The sequence below is a fragment of the Bufo gargarizans genome, chromosome 3 (genome assembly GCF_014858855.1).
Source record: "Bufo gargarizans isolate SCDJY-AF-19 chromosome 3, ASM1485885v1, whole genome shotgun sequence".
Lineage (NCBI taxonomy): Eukaryota > Metazoa > Chordata > Amphibia > Anura > Bufonidae > Bufo > Bufo gargarizans.
In genome coordinates, this window is record NC_058082.1 from 255,415,001 (window position 1) to 255,432,724 (window position 17,724).

The 17,724-nt window shown below is 41.6% G+C and overlaps 1 protein-coding gene across 1 annotated transcript in view; it reads left to right on the forward strand.

The window, feature by feature from the left end:
- MYH15 (myosin heavy chain 15) overlaps positions 1 to 16,699 on the forward strand; it is a 61,749-nt gene extending 45,050 nt beyond the window's left edge. Inside the window, exons 31-42 of the mRNA XM_044285021.1 lie at positions 288 to 484; positions 4,064 to 4,413; positions 5,506 to 5,630; positions 6,600 to 6,715; positions 9,201 to 9,393; positions 11,188 to 11,391; positions 12,176 to 12,301; positions 12,488 to 12,658; positions 12,741 to 12,845; positions 13,163 to 13,258; positions 15,391 to 15,522; positions 16,574 to 16,699. Coding sequence (XP_044140956.1) covers positions 288 to 484; positions 4,064 to 4,413; positions 5,506 to 5,630; positions 6,600 to 6,715; positions 9,201 to 9,393; positions 11,188 to 11,391; positions 12,176 to 12,301; positions 12,488 to 12,658; positions 12,741 to 12,845; positions 13,163 to 13,258; positions 15,391 to 15,522; positions 16,574 to 16,591 — 1,833 coding nt within the window. The 3' untranslated portion in view covers positions 16,592 to 16,699. The remainder of the gene's footprint in view (positions 1 to 287; positions 485 to 4,063; positions 4,414 to 5,505; positions 5,631 to 6,599; positions 6,716 to 9,200; positions 9,394 to 11,187; positions 11,392 to 12,175; positions 12,302 to 12,487; positions 12,659 to 12,740; positions 12,846 to 13,162; positions 13,259 to 15,390; positions 15,523 to 16,573) is intronic.
- Positions 16,700 to 17,724: the final 1,025 nt, after the last annotated feature.

Here is a 17,724-nt window from a genome sequence, read left to right on the forward strand (position 1 = left end):
AATGGTAAATGAGACGGGCCTGCTGGCCCTTCCCCGCCCACACCACACCCCTTTTTTTAAACCTGCCGTGAGCGGGGAGAAGTCACAGATTGAGTTAATCTGCCCCAGAAGTACGCCTAATTTAGCCGTATTTCTGTTTGATAAATGACCCCCTAAAAACCTAAGCCTTATATTCTAGTTAGAAAATGGTTACATACTGTACACTTGAATGATGGCAGTATTGATTTGGCTATTGGAATTTAGGCTTTGGAATTTATGTGTAATAAGGCATTCATTTTGTTCCTTAGGCCAAAAATGCACTGGCTCATTCTCTTCAATCTGCCAGACATGACTGTGATCTTCTTCGGGAACAATTTGACGAAGAACAAGAAGCTAAAGCTGAGCTCCAAAGGAGTTTGTCCAAATGCAATGCTGAGGTGGCTTTATGGAGGAACAAATATGAAACAGATGCAATTCAGAGGACAGAGGAGTTGGAAGAGGCGAAGTATGCTGCTTTCAAATGGCTAATTATTGCCCCACTTTCACGTCTATTTATTGCCCATTAGGGTGCATTCACACTACATCTGCAACGTATTTTGTCGTATGTGGTGGTAAAGCTCCTTATGTATACAGTACAGACCAAAAGTTTGGACACACTTTCTCATTCAAAGAGTTTTCTATATTTTCATGACTATGAAAATTGTAGATTCACACTGAAGGCATCCAAACTATGAATTAACACATGTGGAATTATATACATAACAAAAAAGTGTGAAACAACTGAAAATATGTCATATTCTGGGTTCTTCAAAGTAGCCACCTTTTGCTTTGATTACTGCTTTGCACACTCTTGGCATTCTCTTGATGAGCTTCAAGAGGTAGTCACCTGAAATGGTCTTCCAACAGTCTTGAAGGAGTTCCCAGAGATGCTTAGCACTTGTTGGCCCTTTTGCCTTCACTCTGCGGTCCAGCTCACCCCAAACCATCTCGATTGGGTTCAGGTCCGGTGACTGTGGAGGCCAGGTCATCTGGCGCAGCACCCCATCACTCTCCTTCATGGTCAAATAGCCCTTACACAGCCTGGAGGCTGTGTTTGGGGTCATTGTCCTGTTGAAAAATAAATGATGGTCCAACTAAACGCAAACCGGATGGAATATCATGCCGCTGCAAGATGCTGTGGTAGCCATGCTGGTTCAGTATGCCTTCAATTTTGAATAAATCCCCAACAGTGTCACCAGCAAAGCACCCCCACACCATCACACCTCCTCCTCCATGCTTCACGGTGGGAACCAGGCATGTAGAGTCCATCTGTTCACCTTTTCTGCGTCGCACAAAGACACGGTGGTTGGAACCAAAGATCTCAAATTTGGACTCATCAGACCAAAGCACAGATTTCCACTGGTCTAATGTCCATTCCTTGTGTTCTTTAGCCCAAACAAGTCTCTTCTGCTTGTTGCCTGTCCTTAGCAGTGGTTTCCTAGCAGATATTCTACCATGAAGGCCTGATTCACACAGTCTCCTCTTAACAGTTGTTCTAGAGATGTGTCTGCTGCTAGAACTCTGTGTGGCATTGACCTGGTCTCTAATCTGAGCTGCTGTTAACCTGCGATTTCTGAGGCTGGTGACTTGGATGAACATATCCTCCGCAGCAGAGGTTACTCTTGGTCTACCTTTCCTGGGGCGGTCCGCATGTGAGCCAGTTTCTTTGTTGCGCTTGATGGTTTTTGTGACTGCACTTGGGGACACTTTCAAAGTTTTCCCAATTTTTCAGACTGACTGACCTTCATTTCTTAAAGTAATGATGGCCACTCGTTTTTCTTTACTTAGCTGCTTTTTTCTTTCCATAATACAAAGTCTAACAGTCTATTCAGTAGAACTATCAGCTGTGTATCCACCTGACTTCTCCACAACGCAACTGATGGTCCCAACCCCATTTATAAGGCAAGAAATCCCACTTATTAAACCTGACAGGGCACACCTGTGAAGTGAAAACCATTTCAGGTGACTACCTCTTGAAGCTCATCAAGAGAATGCCAAGAGTGTGCAAAGCAGTAATCAAAGCAAAAGGTGGGTACTTTGAAGAACCTAGAATATGACATATTTTCAGTTGTTTCACACTTTTTTGTTAGGTATATAATTCCACATGTGTTAATTCATAGTTTTGATGCCTTCAGTGTGAATCTACAATTTTCATAGTCCTGGAAATAAAGAAAACTCTTTGAATGAGAAGGTGTGTCCAAACTTTTGGTCTGTACTGTATGTCAAAAGTATCCAGGGTCCCCTATTTTCTCGACAGAGTCAAAAAGAGTTGCCACCATCAGTCCAGTATATGGCAATATACAGTACCCTTTTTTCTGTATAGAATAGTGTAGTTGACAAGGGAAACAAAAACATATACAGTAAAATATTTGGGTGCATCTATCAGAGGTATAAGTATGTTTTTGGAATGTAGGAGAAAACGGGAGTTCTTGGAGGTAGCCACAGACACAGGAAGAATATGCAAATTCCATGTGAATTTGTCCTTAGTCAGATTTGAATCCAGGGCCCCAGTGGTGTAATGCTAACCACAGGGCCATTATGTTGATCCAGCTTTATGATCACATTTGTCTCATTGGGAAAATGGGGGCATATCCTAGCGATGATGATGTCTGATAGGTGCGAGTTCCATAGCTTGGACCCGCACCTGTCTCCTAAACGGAGCCCCGAAAGTGATGGATGGTGCACTTGCCATGCGCAGCTGCCCTCTATTCATTTCTATGGGGCCGCCAAAATAGTCAAGTTGGCTCGGCTATTTTCATCGGGCCCATAGAAGTGAATGAGAGCAGTGGCCGGTCATGCGTGGTGCGTTTAAATTCACTTCTATGAGGAGAGAGCTTGGTTTTGGCAGGACTAGAGTCCTCCAGCCACCACTTTGGCCCGCTCCGTTCTTGATATAGGTGCGGGTCCCAGCAGACAATGGGGGCTTATGGGGGGAGATATGCCCCCATTGTCTCAGATGAGACAACCCCTTTAAGGACTGATTAGACTGCTCGATAATCAGACAGGGTGAGTGCCGATGGGTGCTAAACACATTCATCAGAGCTCATTTGCACCTACCTATTACACAGGCCGATGCAAAGTAAATGTGGGAGAAATATTTGCTACTGCAGTCATTGCTCCCATATTAAGTTCTATTGATTATTGGGTGCATGTACCTGAATACACAGGAAATGTGTTGCCGATAATCATGCATCCTGTATCCTGATGAAAGATTCCAATCAGCCATCAAATGAGCATTTGCTTGTTTACTGGCTGATCAGCTGCTCTATTACATGGACCAATGAACAATTCCTATGAATGCTTGTTCCATTACAGATTCTGAAAAATAGTGCTGCATGCTGCATTATAAGTCAGTGGGACCCATCAGCCACCATCGGTATCCATCATGTGGGGTATCCGGCACTGCATTGTGGTTCCATTTATAACTAAAAACATAACACAGATATAAGGCTACTTTCACACTTGCGTTCGGTGCGGATACGTCTGGTATCTGCACAGACAGATCCGCACCTATAATGCAAACGATGGTATCCGTTCAAAACGGATCTGTCTGCATTCTATGTCAGAAAAAAAGTCTAAGTCTAATTGTTATTCAGACGGATTCGTTCTGACTTTACATTGAAAGTCAATGGGGGACTGATCTGTTAGCAATTTCACCATATTGTGTCAACGTCAAACGGATCCGACCCCATTGACTTACATTGTAAGTCAGACGGATCCGTTTGGCTCCGCACGGCCAGGCGGACACCAAAACGCTGCAAGCAGAGTTTGGGTGTCCGCCTCCTGAGTGGAATAGAGGCGGAACGGAGCCAAACTGATGCATTCTGAATGGATCCGCATCCATTCAGAATGCATTGGGGATGTACGGATCTGTTCGGGGCCGCTTGTGAGAGCCTTCAAGCGGATCTCACAAGCGGAACCCCAAACCCAAGTGTGAAAGTAGCCTAAACAGAGCTTTACATGTTAAGGCCATAACAACAGAAACTAATGTTCATAATTACCATTAATATGTGCTTTATTTAACTGCTGTTACATTGTTTCATAGAAAAAAGTTAGCTGCGCGGCTCCAGGAGGCTGAAGAAGCTGTTGAAGCCGCTAACGTTAAGTGTGCTTCTCTAGAGAAGACCAAGCATCGCCTGCAGAGTGAGCTGGAAGACCTGATGATTGATCTGGAGAGGTCCAATGGTGCTGCTGCTGCCATGGACAAAAAGCAGCGGAACTTCGACAAAATTATAGCTGACTGGAAACAAAAGTATGAGGAGGCCCAGGCCGAGCTTGAAGCCTCACAGAAGGAGGCACGCAGCTTGAGTACTGAATTGTTCAAGTTGAAGAATGCCTATGAAGAAGTATTGGATAACTTAGAAACTGTAAAGAGGGAAAATAAGAATCTGCAAGGTATGAACTGTATTAAAGGAAGTAATGTCTATTTCATTTTATTTCAAAAATATATCTCATGCTTAAATGTGAGGCACAGTCTACATAGATTTCATCTACATCATTTTAGTTATTCTGTTAGACTGTTTTACTCCCTGCCTTCCCAATACTCGCTAAACAGATTCCAATGGGTCGCATTGACCTACTTATAGCTCCTCATTTACATCCCCTGCATTGTCGCCCTTTACAAGGAACAGTGGATTAGCAAATATTTGTGGCTACAATTTTTTGTGTCACTGCCAATGTTCAGTAGTTACGACATATTTGCAGTAATGTCTATTGCCAGTACATATGATGAGCCACACAGGAGGGGTTGTGAGCCACATGTAGCTTCAAGGCTACTGGTTGGGGACCTTTGCTCTAAACCCCAGAGGTTATAGCTGAAGATCCAGTGAAAACCCTTTGGTTTGTAATTAAACTAAGAAGTAGGTATCATTGTAAGTTCCACTGGTATCTGTTTGTGGGTTTAATTCTAGTGTTTAAATGCCAGGACTGGTAATATAACATGGTAAAATAGTCTGTAGGGCTGGAAAAAAAATACATACGTCCATCTAGTTCAGCCCGTTATCCTGATCAGATATCAGGAACAATGACACTTCTCCAGAAATCTAATAACTATAACCTGTTATATTATTACACCCCAGAAATACATCCAGGCACCTCTTGAACTCTTTTGGTGAACTCACCATCACCACCTCCTCAGGCAGAGAGTTCCATAGTCTCACTGCTCTTACCGTAAAGAATCCTCTTCTATGTTTGTGTGCAAAACTTCTTTCCTCCAGACGTAGAGGATGTCCCCTCGTCACAGTCACAGTCCTGGGGATAAATAGATGATGGGATAGATCTCTGTACTGACCCCTGATATATTTATACATAGTTATTAGATCTCCCCTCAGTCGTCTTTTTTCTAAAGTGAATAACCCTAATGTTGATAATCTTTCAGGGCACTGTAGCCCCCCCCCCCCCCTTCCCATTCCAGTTATTACTTTAGTCTGTTTGTGCTTAAAATCACAGTTATGTCTAACCTGTAACCTATGGATATTTGTGTTTCAGAGGAGATTTCAGATTTGACTGACCAAGTTAGTGAGAGCAATAAGAGTCTGCATGAAATAGAGAAGGTGAAGAAACAAGTTGAGCAAGAGAAGTCAGAGGTTCAGGTGGCCCTGGAGGAAGCTGAGGTGAGCACGACCCATAATATACAAGTACATGTTTCTAATAGACACAGTGGGGAAGATTTACTAATGAACGTGCACCAGAATTCTGGCACAAATTTGAATAATATTATGCGCCATGTATGTATTTAAGGTGCACCATGTTTGGTAAGTGGGCATGGCTTAGTAAGAGAAGGGCATGGCTTAGCTGAAAGGAGCTTGGCCTTATTTACAACACTTTGCTCCATAAGTAAGCCAATTCATAGATGGTGTGAACACACTACACAGTCTAAAAATGCACTATATTTATCAACCACTGTGTTGGCGCATTAGATTTACAAATAGTGTCTAAATCTTAGACAGTCTGCCCCAATGCATCATATAAAGAAATTATTGGATGTCATACTGAATTATTGGAATTATTGGATGTCAGAATGATTGTTTGACTCTCTGGAGTCAGCAAAAAACATACTGTAAGTTATACAGTGCTTTGACTTGTGAGATTTAAATGAGTTATCCAGCAGCCTATTGTACCTGTTGAAAAAAATCATACCTGCTCTCCCTTCAGTAGTCTTCCAGTCCCGATCCTGTAATTTTCTGGACGGACATGGTCACGTTCACTGCTGCAGCCAATGACTGGCCTCAGCAGTGAACTGCTCCTGTTAGCAAGTGACCCAGAAAAGACGTGCTGCTTAGGGATACATCTCCGCTGAAGCCAGGGAGCCGGAAAGTGTTAAGGTGCAGAAGAGCTGATTTTTTTTTTTCAATAGGTACAATAGGCTGCTATCAAAAGTTAAAAAAAAAGTCCAAAAAGCAAAACACCTCCTCTAATGACACTTGTTCACAGTTGTGGTGTACCAGCAATCTTGAGGACCTGCATTTTTTTCATCAAATCACATAATCTATGGTATATTGCTTTGGTGATTTCAATAAGTGATGACCAGTTGTAAGAGCAATGTGGTATAACCTAGAATTTCTTTCTCCTCGTTTTTAAAGGGTGCCCTTGAACATGAGGAAAGCAAAACCCTCAGATTTCAGCTAGAGCTGTCTCAGATTAAAGCAGAATTTGAACGAAAATTGTCTGAAAAGGATGAAGAGACAGAAAATATAAGGTATTATCTGCAGACATTTGTATAGTTGGACTGTATTGATGCACCTTTCAGTTTTAATCAGTAGTTCTTCTTAGGCTACTTTCACATCTGCGTTTTTAATTCAGGTTTTGAAATACGGCAGAGAATCTCAAAACATGAATTAAAAGGATCCGTTCCATTTAATACATCCTGATGACTCCGTTTTGACAGGATCCGGTTGTATTAAATCAAAACTGAACAAGCCTGATCAGGCATGAAAATCATTGTAAGTCAATGGGCACATGTCCCGTGTTTTTTTCTGTAATGGAAAAAATGGATCAGGCACCATTGACTAATACCTTGATTTTCATGCCTGATGAGGTTTGTTCAGTTTTGCAAACTAGACACAAAAACGCTGCTTGCAGCGGTTTTGTGTCCGGCCCCAAAATGGAACTGATGCATGCTGATCAGTTTTGTCCCTATTGACAATGAAAAACTCATCCGTTTAATTCCGGGTTTTGAGATCCTCTGCTGTATCTCAAAACCTGAATTAAAAACGCAGATGTGAAAGTAGCCTTAGTCAGAGATCATGGGCCTTATGTATGAAAACCGGTGCAGACAGCTGCTTGAGGTAATGCTCACCAGTCTGACTACTGCTTTTATTTTCTGACCTGCTTTCAAAAATTACTGTACAAGCTGAAATGTGATTGTTCGCTAGGGCTAATAAGTTGTCATATATGAGGCCCCATCTGTCACTGTTCTTAGTTATTGTATTCTAATGTATGAATTATTTAGCGTAATCATTTAGATTATCTCCTCAGTGCACAAATTTCATTTCTAATAAAATAGTCTATTTCTAGAGTTCATGGTGTTGGGTTTATAGATTTCTTCACAGGGAACTAAAGGCACATTAGTTTACTGGCGGGTGCAACTGACAGTCTGATACAGGGATCAGCAACCTTCGGCACTCCAGCTGTCGTGAAACTACAACTCCCAGCATGCTCCACTCACTTCTATGGGAGTTCTGAGAACAGCCAAGCAAGTGTGCAAGCTGGGAGTTGTAGTTTCACCACACCTGGAGTGCCGAAGATTGCTGACCCCTGGACTAATATATATGTGCGGAGGTTCCAACTCTCATCCGACAGATGAAGTCCGCTGAGAAGTTTCTCTGTTCATTGATGTGTACAACACATCCCAACTAGTAGCACCTAGTTGTCAATTTATTCATAAATTTGGAGAAAGAAAACACAGGGTTCTAAGAGGAGATCCAGAATTATTTCATAAGAAATATAAGCTGTGCAGTCCTCATTAAGATGCTCTTTATAAATTGATGCATGGGGTAGTCTATCAGGAAACCTGTCTAACTTATGGTGCAGTGACCATCCATCTGCTTCCAAGCCCTATACGCAGTAGGGTTTGCAGGGTTACACACACATCTGGTAACCTCGATTCATTTTGGGTGGTGAGCTGCTCCACTCCACTGTATAGTGTGAGTTAGGCCTTGCACACCTTTGTAGCCAACGTTCACCTCTCACTCAATGGCTTGTGGTGTTCCTCAGTTTTCCACCTTGCTTATTCACAATGGTGGTTTTTGTCCACTCACAATACACATTCACCAGGGCAGCACATGAACAGTTCACAAACTTTGCAGTTTCAGAAATACTGCCACCCTTGGCACAAAAGCCAATAATCATCCCTTTTGCAACTCTGATAAGTCGCCCCTTTTACCTATGACAGCAATGAGGGATATGCGTGCAGACAGCCTATTGCACACCTTATATACCCACCAAGCCAGCTCATGATACGAGACTTCACGCTGCCAATGTTGAAAATATAAGGCAGTTATAATAATGTGACTGTATTCTACATCCTGCCCTGGCTCCTTAAAGTCTTCCTTTGTTTGGACATTTAGCACTGCAAACAGTCTTAACGCCAGACCATTCACTGCAACCAGAGAGGGAAGGAGTAACTCAATCAGAGAATCACACATTACAATGATCAGTGTAATGCTCTTCTAGGGGCATCTTTGTCTAGGCCTAGCAAGAGAACAATAGATCTGTCATCAATATTACCTTAATTCTACACCTACTATTGTAATGAGGATTACCTTGCAGATAACATCTTCCCCTCCCAGCAGCAGTAAGCTAACAATAGATTACCTATCTGTATAGGAGTTTTATCTCTCTGTGTGGACTGCTAGAGAAGGACAAGATTTTATATACAAATTTAAATAGCATAATATTGCCTATATGAAAAACAAATTGGTAAAAAAAAATGCTTTATGTTAATATTCAGTTTAAAATAATATCCCCTTTCCCTTTAAACAGAATATTTGTTCCTGTCCTTTATATTAAAAAGTCATAGTTTACTTCAGCAAAAGCCAAAACTAAAATTATTAGTTGTTAATAACACTAACATACCTATTGTATAATTTAAATACTTATACTTCAAGACTACCAACCCTTTATGTATATAGGATTTTGGCAATGTATAGCTGTTTATAAGCCTTTACTGTACTTCTATCCAGGAGAAACCAGCAGCGTATTATTGAGTCACTGCAATCTAACCTGGAATCAGAAGCCAGGAGTAGGAATGAGGCAATCCGGCTAAAGAAAAAAATGGAAGGAGACCTGAATGAAATGGAAATTCAGTTAAGTCATGCTACACGGCAAGCTACTGAGGCAACAAAAGCCGTGCGAAACCTACAAGCACATATCAAGGTATTGTGAACAGTTGTGAGCAGATAATATTGTCTGATATGCACAGGTTTTATTTAAAGGGTATCTATCACTAAAACCAGCTGACATGGTACATACAGTATGCGCTAGTCAGCTGAATCTAATGCTGTTGTTGTCATGTCGACAAGTGCCTGCAATCTGTAGAAATTAGCCTCCTTTTATTAATATGCAAAAGAGCCCCTAGGTGCAGTGCAACGAGATGGTATCGTTGCACCCAGAGGCTCCACTCACTCACTTACAGGACACCCCCACACCTGTTTGAATAGCTAAAGACACTGAATCACGCCTAAGTGAGTGAGTGGAGCCTCTGGGTGCAATGGCACCTCCCACTATGCACCTAGAGGCTAATTAGCATTTTTATAAAATACACATTTTTACAGATTGCAGGTACTTATTGACATGGGAACCACAGCATTAGATTCAGCTGACTAACGCACATGTCCCATGTCAGCTAGTTTGGTAAGATATTTGGTCCCTTCAAGCTTTTTTGAAATATGTTGAAAAGACATGTGCCCCATCCATCTACGAGAAAAAGTGGCACTGTGGTCCATGGGCTGGCTTCACATCTCATTCCCTGTATGCTGATCACAAGGTGACCAGACTGATGGTAATACCAGCTGGAATTTCCTGTATACGCGTTGGGACACAACTTGGGCATTATTGTGATGTTATATAGACATATGATATTATACTACAGATGAAAAAAGGTAAAAATATAAGTCCCATAATGGCATAAGAAATTTTGTTAAACATAATTAAAGCTTACAAAAAATACAATTAAAAAGTGTTTTACTAAATAAAAATTAGTTAATTGTACACATTAGAAATCTGCCCATATAGCAGCCCGGAACTGCCCATATAATAAAGTTACAGTATTTTGGCAATTATGGTTATTTTTATTTTTTTATTTTTAAATATTGTTGAATTACACAATTCATATAAAGTAAACAATGACTTATATGTACAATAATTTGTAAAAAATTAAAAAAAATAATCTACTACCTATCTGGCATTAAAAAAGGTCCCATGTAAGGCAAAAACCTGTTTTGTCTAAGTTAAAGGGGTCGTCCTGCCTAGCATCAGACACACGAAAGTGTGATGGCCGTGTCCATGTTGCAAATTGGAAACTGCGGATTTGCAAACCGCGGACGCTGGCGATGTGCACCCCGTATTGCCTGTAATGGATCCACAATCTGCAGGATGCAGCCAGAGATAGGACATGTCCTACATTTTGGGACGTGGAGGCACAGACCCAGAAGCACACGGAAGCCTTGTGTGTGCTTCCAGGTCCGTACCTCTGCACCGCAACACAGACACGGCCGTCACACGGTTGTGTGAATGCAGCCTTAGACATCAGTTGGAGTGTGTGCCCAAAGAAAAGAAAAACTCACCTGTCCTGCCATTACTGCACCATGGCTCCTGTCCCAGCTGATTCAAGTCCTCACCTGACCAGAAGCGATGAGGTCCCATGACTGCTGCTGCCAATCACTGACAAATTTAGCTTTGGATGGGAGGAAAGCGTCATGTAAATCGGCATGAAATAAATTACTAATTAAAGAACAGTTTAGGCAGAATTCTAATCTGAAGTGGGTTTACCGTACAGTGCAGTCTATTCTGCGACAGTTCTTGTGCTTACTAATGTCAGCAGTCCCTGGTGAGATTACTTTTTTTTTATTATTGAATAGTATATGATATGAGTTGACATACAGAGCACATTAAACTTTACATACTGCAGTTCCTATTTATGTCTTCATGTCAATCATTTCATGTCTCAAGGATCTTCAAGTCCAGCTAGATGATTCAATGCATCTTACTGAGGAACTTAAGGAACAGTCTGCAGTCAGTGAGAGAAGAAACGTTCTGCTTCAAGCTGAGCTTGATGAACTGAGGGGAGCTCTGGACCAAACTGAACGTGCAAGGAAGTTGGCAGAGCAGGAACTCCTTGAAGCTACAGAAAGGGTCAACTTGCTTCACTCACAGGTCGACAAAGTTCTTTCAGAAAGTTATATACTGTAGTTTTGTACTGAGAAATTGTACACACTTGTGGGCCAGGTCAACCCAACGTGGATATATTATGAAACAGCCAGCATTTGTTAGAGGGGTTGTCCATCCTTTACTAAGCAATTGCCTATCCTTAGGACAGGCCTTCACTAGCTGATCGGCAGGGATGACACTCAGCACCCCTACCGATCAGCTGTTTGGGTGTATAGTAGTTCCATCGCCGACTTCCGGCAATGGTGCTTCTCCTGAACAGCTGATTTGGGGCAGGTGTTGGGTGTCAGACCCTCTCTGATCAGCTAGTGATGGTTTATCCTGAAAATAGGCCATCATTTAGTAAAGCCTGAACAACCCCTTTAGCTTAATGCTGAATTTTTAAAGGTGTTCTCCAGGTTATCCTCAGTATAGGTCATCAGTATGAACTGTATGAAGGTAAGGCGCACGCGTGCCGTCTCCCTTCCTGCTTGCTTTAGACATAGCAGCAGCGAGCAGGAAGAGAGAAGGGAGACGGCATGCACACACTGCGCGCACCTTTCCTTCATACAGCTGATTGGTGGGGGTGCCGGCTGTGGGACCCCCGCCGATCTGATATTGATGATCTATCCTAAGGATACGTCATCAATATTAAAAGCCCTGAGAACCTCTTTAAAACAAATAAGGAAAATAACCTAAAAACACGTTTGTAATTGCCCAGGTGACTAAACATTATTTACATTTGGGGATATAACTTACAATATTCTATATTCTAAAATCTATCTTCTAACAGAACACAAGCCTCATTAATCAGAAGAAGAAGCTGGAAGCTGACTTGTCCCATATGCAGAATGAAGTCGAGGAGTCCATTCAAGAATGTAGAAATGCAGAAGATAAAGCTAAGAAAGCTATTACTGATGTGAGTCTACACCTACCCATACATAACATATGCACCATCAATTTCAGTAAATGCTTTTTTGCAACAAATAGTCGGAAAATGGAAACCAATTAACTTGGCAATGTCGTTGTTATCTGGTGTTTCTGCATTCTTAGCGTATATTACTGATTGGTTTGTTGGTCTGTAATAGCTTGTATGTATATTTAGGCTGCCATGATGGCAGAAGAGCTAAAGAAAGAACAAGATACCAGTTCTCACTTGGAAAGAATGAAGAAAAACATGGAACAGACTATTAAGGATTTACAGAAGAGACTGGATGAAGCAGAACAGATTGCACTTAAAGGAGGCAAGAAACAGATTCAAAAGCTCGAGTCACGGGTATGATACAGGCAGACATTTCTATCCATGCATCATTAGTATTATATTTTAGTTCCGCAACTTGAAATATATTGTGTTTTAGATCCGTGAATTAGAAAATGATTTGGAAACAGAGCAGCGCCACAGTTCAGAGTCACTGAAGGGTGTCCGCAAGTTTGAGCGCCGTATCAAGGAACTCACATATCAGGTATTGTTGTTTAGCTATTAGAAATTGTATTTAATGGAAGGAAGTAAACAGCCATATCGATAGCTATGAGCATATGGACTTTAATGTGTTCAGGAGATTAAAGGGCAGACAATTTGGGGGTTTGTACAGGTTTCGGCAAAGCCTATAGAGCTCTGATGCTGTAGTTAGTGGCCTTAGAGTACAGATTGCTGGGAAGAATCTAATCTGCAGGACGGTGGAGGTCTACAGGACGTGTGAGACACACTAGAGTCTGCTTCCTTTACTGTCATCGAAATATGATATATTTTCTTATTGTTCAATCTTTTCTACTCCTGAAGGCAGAGGAAGACAAGAAGAATCTAATTCGTATGCAGGACCTGATTGATAAGTTACAACTGAAAGTTAAAAGTTACAAGCATCAAGCTGAAGAGGCTGTAAGTTTTTCAACATGTAGAACTATGTACAGTACAATTCCAAGAAAATAATCATAGATTAAATTTAATAGACGCTGGATTATAAAGAAAACGTACAGTGAGAAAAAGTGTACAAAGCTTCTTACAAGGATTGAGATTCTTCAGGAGGGCTGCTGAAATCCAAAGGTTAAAGGGTTTTCACGGGAGTAAAGTATTGATAACCTATCCACCGGGTCCTCAGTAGCTGAACTCTCAGCAACCCTGCAGATCAGCTATTTGAAGAGGCAGCGGCGCTCATCTCTGCCTAGGCTACTGATGTCACCTTCATCGGTCACATGGCCTATATGCAGCTCAGTCCTATTCAAGGACAGCTGCTGTCTACAGGAGTGCAGTGAGTTCCTTGCAATTCAAACTACCATATTTTTCTCTTTATACGACACATTTTTTAGCAAGAAAAAATCTTGCTGAAAAGTGCCTGCATCTTATAAACGGCAGCCAGGGAGATGCAGCATGGCCAGACTCCTGACTGCTTCCTTCATGATCCAGCAGAGCGCACATACAGCGCTTTGCCCGATCATTGTTCCAGCCAACAATTAGCAGGATAAAGATTAAGGACCTTTGATGATGTTATCAATGGGAGAAGCCAAAGCAGGAAAACTCTACAGCGGTCACTAGTGCAGGGAAATGTGAGTTTTTATTAAAGTGTGTTTGTGTGTGTGTGTGTGTGTGTGGCAGAGCTGTATGGGTGTAGCAGAGCTGTATGGGTGTACCAGAGCTGTATGGGTGTATGGCAGTGCTGTGTGTGTATAGCAGGGCTATGTGTCTACCAGAACTGTGTGTGTCGCACAGAAAAATACTTAAAAATGATCTAGCAGAATAAGAAGCATGGCAGTACACAACAAAGCAATGACAGGAGACACATTTATTCGGATAGGTACTTTTAATGAAGTGACCACATGCACCACTGGTTATTGCACAATGGTCAGCAGATGACACACTAAGGGTAACAGGAACTGACCAAAACTATCCCCCCCCCCCTCCTACACTACATCCAGTGGCGTACATTGAAAATTAAGGGCCCCCATAACAAGGATCAAACCAGGCCCCCCACACAGGACAGAAGGGTTTCCGCCTAAACCTCTTTCAATGACCCTTGGGCCATTTTTTCCTCTGCTTTGTTTGATAAAAGTTCTTTCTTTAGAGGGTACAGTCCTGACCAAGTTTTGACCCCCAGTAGAAGAGGAGATGATCCCAACTGGGCCCCCTCTTGCCCTGGGCCCCATAGCAGTCGCATGGTCTGCCACTATGGTAGTTACGCCCCCGACATCCTAAAGTTACTGACCTTGACCTCTCCACTTCAGTAAAACACATTCCCTTCAAGGAGGATCTAGAAAATATTTTTTTTCTAATTTTCTGTTGTGTAAATCTGGAGTGCATGTTATAGTCCAGTGTAGTACTCCTCTGGATTGACAAAATTGGGAAGTCTCCATGTAGCTCCACACATGGCACATTTGTTGCAAATATTTCTACAACTGTCCTATACATCTAAATTAGGTTTGTAACATTCAATGCACATTTTGTAGAAACAACTCCATTTTGGTGTAGGAAGCCGATTTTTGCAATAAATCTGCCCCCCTAAATAAACTTTAATGCATACATTCCCTCTACAATGATAAGAGAAAGGATTTTAGCAGCTCTGACCTCTGATCACCTGCATGAAGCACGGAAAGAAAGTGGCTTGAACCTAGCCACGCTTGATAAGTCCAAAAACAGAAGAGGTTGATTCCAGCTTTTAGCATATAAAAAGTTTTCTTTATTCGGCTTGTAAATTTAAGATCCAACAAATTGTCACATGGGGATACACAAAAAGACTGTGACGCGTTTCGGGCTGTAGTATTAAGCCCTTCTTCAAGACAAGAAGGGCTTAATACTACAGCCTGAAACGCGTCACAGTCTTTTTGTGTATCCCCATGTGACAATTTGTTGGATCTTAAATTTACAAGCCGAATAAAGAAAACTTTTTATATGCTAAAAGCTGGAATCAACCTCTTCTGTTTTATTCCCTCTACAATGGAATTCTCATTATGTTACACTATGTCTATCGCCAATCATAAAAAAATATCTGTGGTAGAATAATCCACTGTGTTTCATAGGAGCAACAATCCAATCAGTACCTGACCAAATACAAGAAACTGCAGCATGAGTTGGATGACGCCCAAGAAAGGGCTGATATAGCTGAATCCCAAGTAAACAAATTGAGAAGCAAAACAAGAGACGGGGGAAAGGTAAGATGACATCACCAAGGCTTCTTTAAATATAGAATTTAAATCTATATTGCTGTTTGTTTCTAGTCTACATGCATGAAGACTTCAAATACCAGATGATCATATCCTGATGACTTAGGCCTTGTGCACATTTCTGTTTTTCACTGATGTTTGCTCTCTGCATTTTTTGCGGACAGCACACCTGCCCGTTGATTTAAATGTGTCTATTCAAACATCAGTATTTTTTTACGGTAAAAAAATTCACAGAGACATGCACTACTTTGGTCCATGATGAGGGCCAAACACGCCCATTGAAGTCTAAGGGTCCGTAAAAATCTAGGACAGAATATGGATGGCATCCGTGGTGTGTCCGTTTTTCACTGAAGACTGATAGGAGATGCTCTGGCAGTTAATTTTCAGCTGAGCAACATCTGTGGATTATGGAAGACACATGGAGGGCAAAAACGGACACATGGACACTTCTTTCACAGACGTTAAAATGACATGGAAATGTGGAAGGGGCCTTAAAGGGGTTTTCCTGGATTATGGCCCTTTTTAACAAGCTCCCGAAGTGAATGGTACATAATGAAAAATCTTACACACCTGCTTCCCCCCTCTTTGTTCCAGCACCCTGGCTCAGTTTGGTAAATTTGCAGTCCCTGGCCTGTGTATGTCCAGCCGCGGCTCACATGTACTGCTGCAGTCAATGACTGGCCTCACCACTGGCGTGTCCTGGGGCAGCAGGTGACCCAGCATTGACGTGCCACTTGGGGACTTGTCACTGCTGAGGCCAGTTGGCTGAAGTGTAGCACCTGACCTCCTACATAACCCTGGAAAACCTCTTTAAACTGGCGAATCCTCAAGTTGATTGCACCATTGCCATCATTGGTTGTTAGTATTTTACTCTCCTAACCTCTATGCACCTATTTTATTTTTGACTTATTAGCCATTGATCCATCAGTTTGGTTTATTCATAATAACACAACTGGACACAAAACTGGGTTTATATTGTAGTAATGAATGGAAACTTGTATATCTAATTTCATATTCATATTATGTATTTCAACTGTAGGTGCGTGAAGAGGAATAAACTGAAGACTTGTGAAGTATGAAGACTTTGAAGTTTAAAGCAATTTGTGCTGAAGTTGTAAAGCAACGCTAGCATGCAAATAAGCGCAATAAATTTCATCTCATCTAATGCAGCTGTTTATTTCATCCTTTCTTGCTTCTTTATAGCTAGCAATCCTTATAATTTGTTCCAGCGATCATTCTGATTACTGTCTAGTCTAAATGCACAGAAAGATCAGTAACAAAACTCTAATGTATTTTCTGTCATTTCATAATAGAAGTGTATAAAAATGTTTACAAAAGAACGGTAGGAATACATTCAGGAAAATAATGGGAGCCATACAGGAAGTGCATCAACCAACCTCCACAATTTATGCTGGGATCATTTTAAGAACTAAAGTACTAGATGTACGAGCACACCGTCTGTGAAGTATGGAAGCGATAGGAGGGTACAATGTCTAACAAAGTATTAAGGGTACTTTCACACTTGCGTTTTTCTTTTCCGGCATTGAGTTCCGTCCTAGGGGCTCAATATCGGAAAAGAACTGATAAGGCCTATCCCCATGCATTATGAATGGAGAGCAATCCGTTCAGTTTGCATCAGGATGTCTTCAGTTCAGTCGTTTTGACTGATCAGGCAAAAGAGAAAACCGCAGCATGCTACGGTTTTATCTCCGGCCAAAAAAACTTAAGACATGCCTGAACGCCGGATCCAGCATTTTTTCCCATAGGAATGTATTAGTGCAGGATCCGGCATTCAAAATACCGGAATGCCGGATCCATCCTTCTGGCATGCGCATGCGCAGACCGGTAAAAATGTAAAAAAAAGATACAAGACGGATCCGTCTGTCCGCATGACAAGCGGAGAGACGGATCCCTCCTTGCAATGCATTTGTGAGATGGATCCGCATCTGAACTGCCCAGCCGATCACACTGCCGCAAGTGTGAAAGTACCCTAAAGTAGAGAGAGAGAAAATTTTAAAAGGATAAAAAGTGCTAGGGGTAAAGAAGAAAAACAATAGTTATAAATAATGATAATGTTAAAAAAAAAGCTCATTAATCGCATCGATCACATTGCCAAGGTGGGACTCATTTTCAAATCGATGTACACTGACTATGTCTTACCAAACGTATGTAGTTTGTCCTCATCTTCTG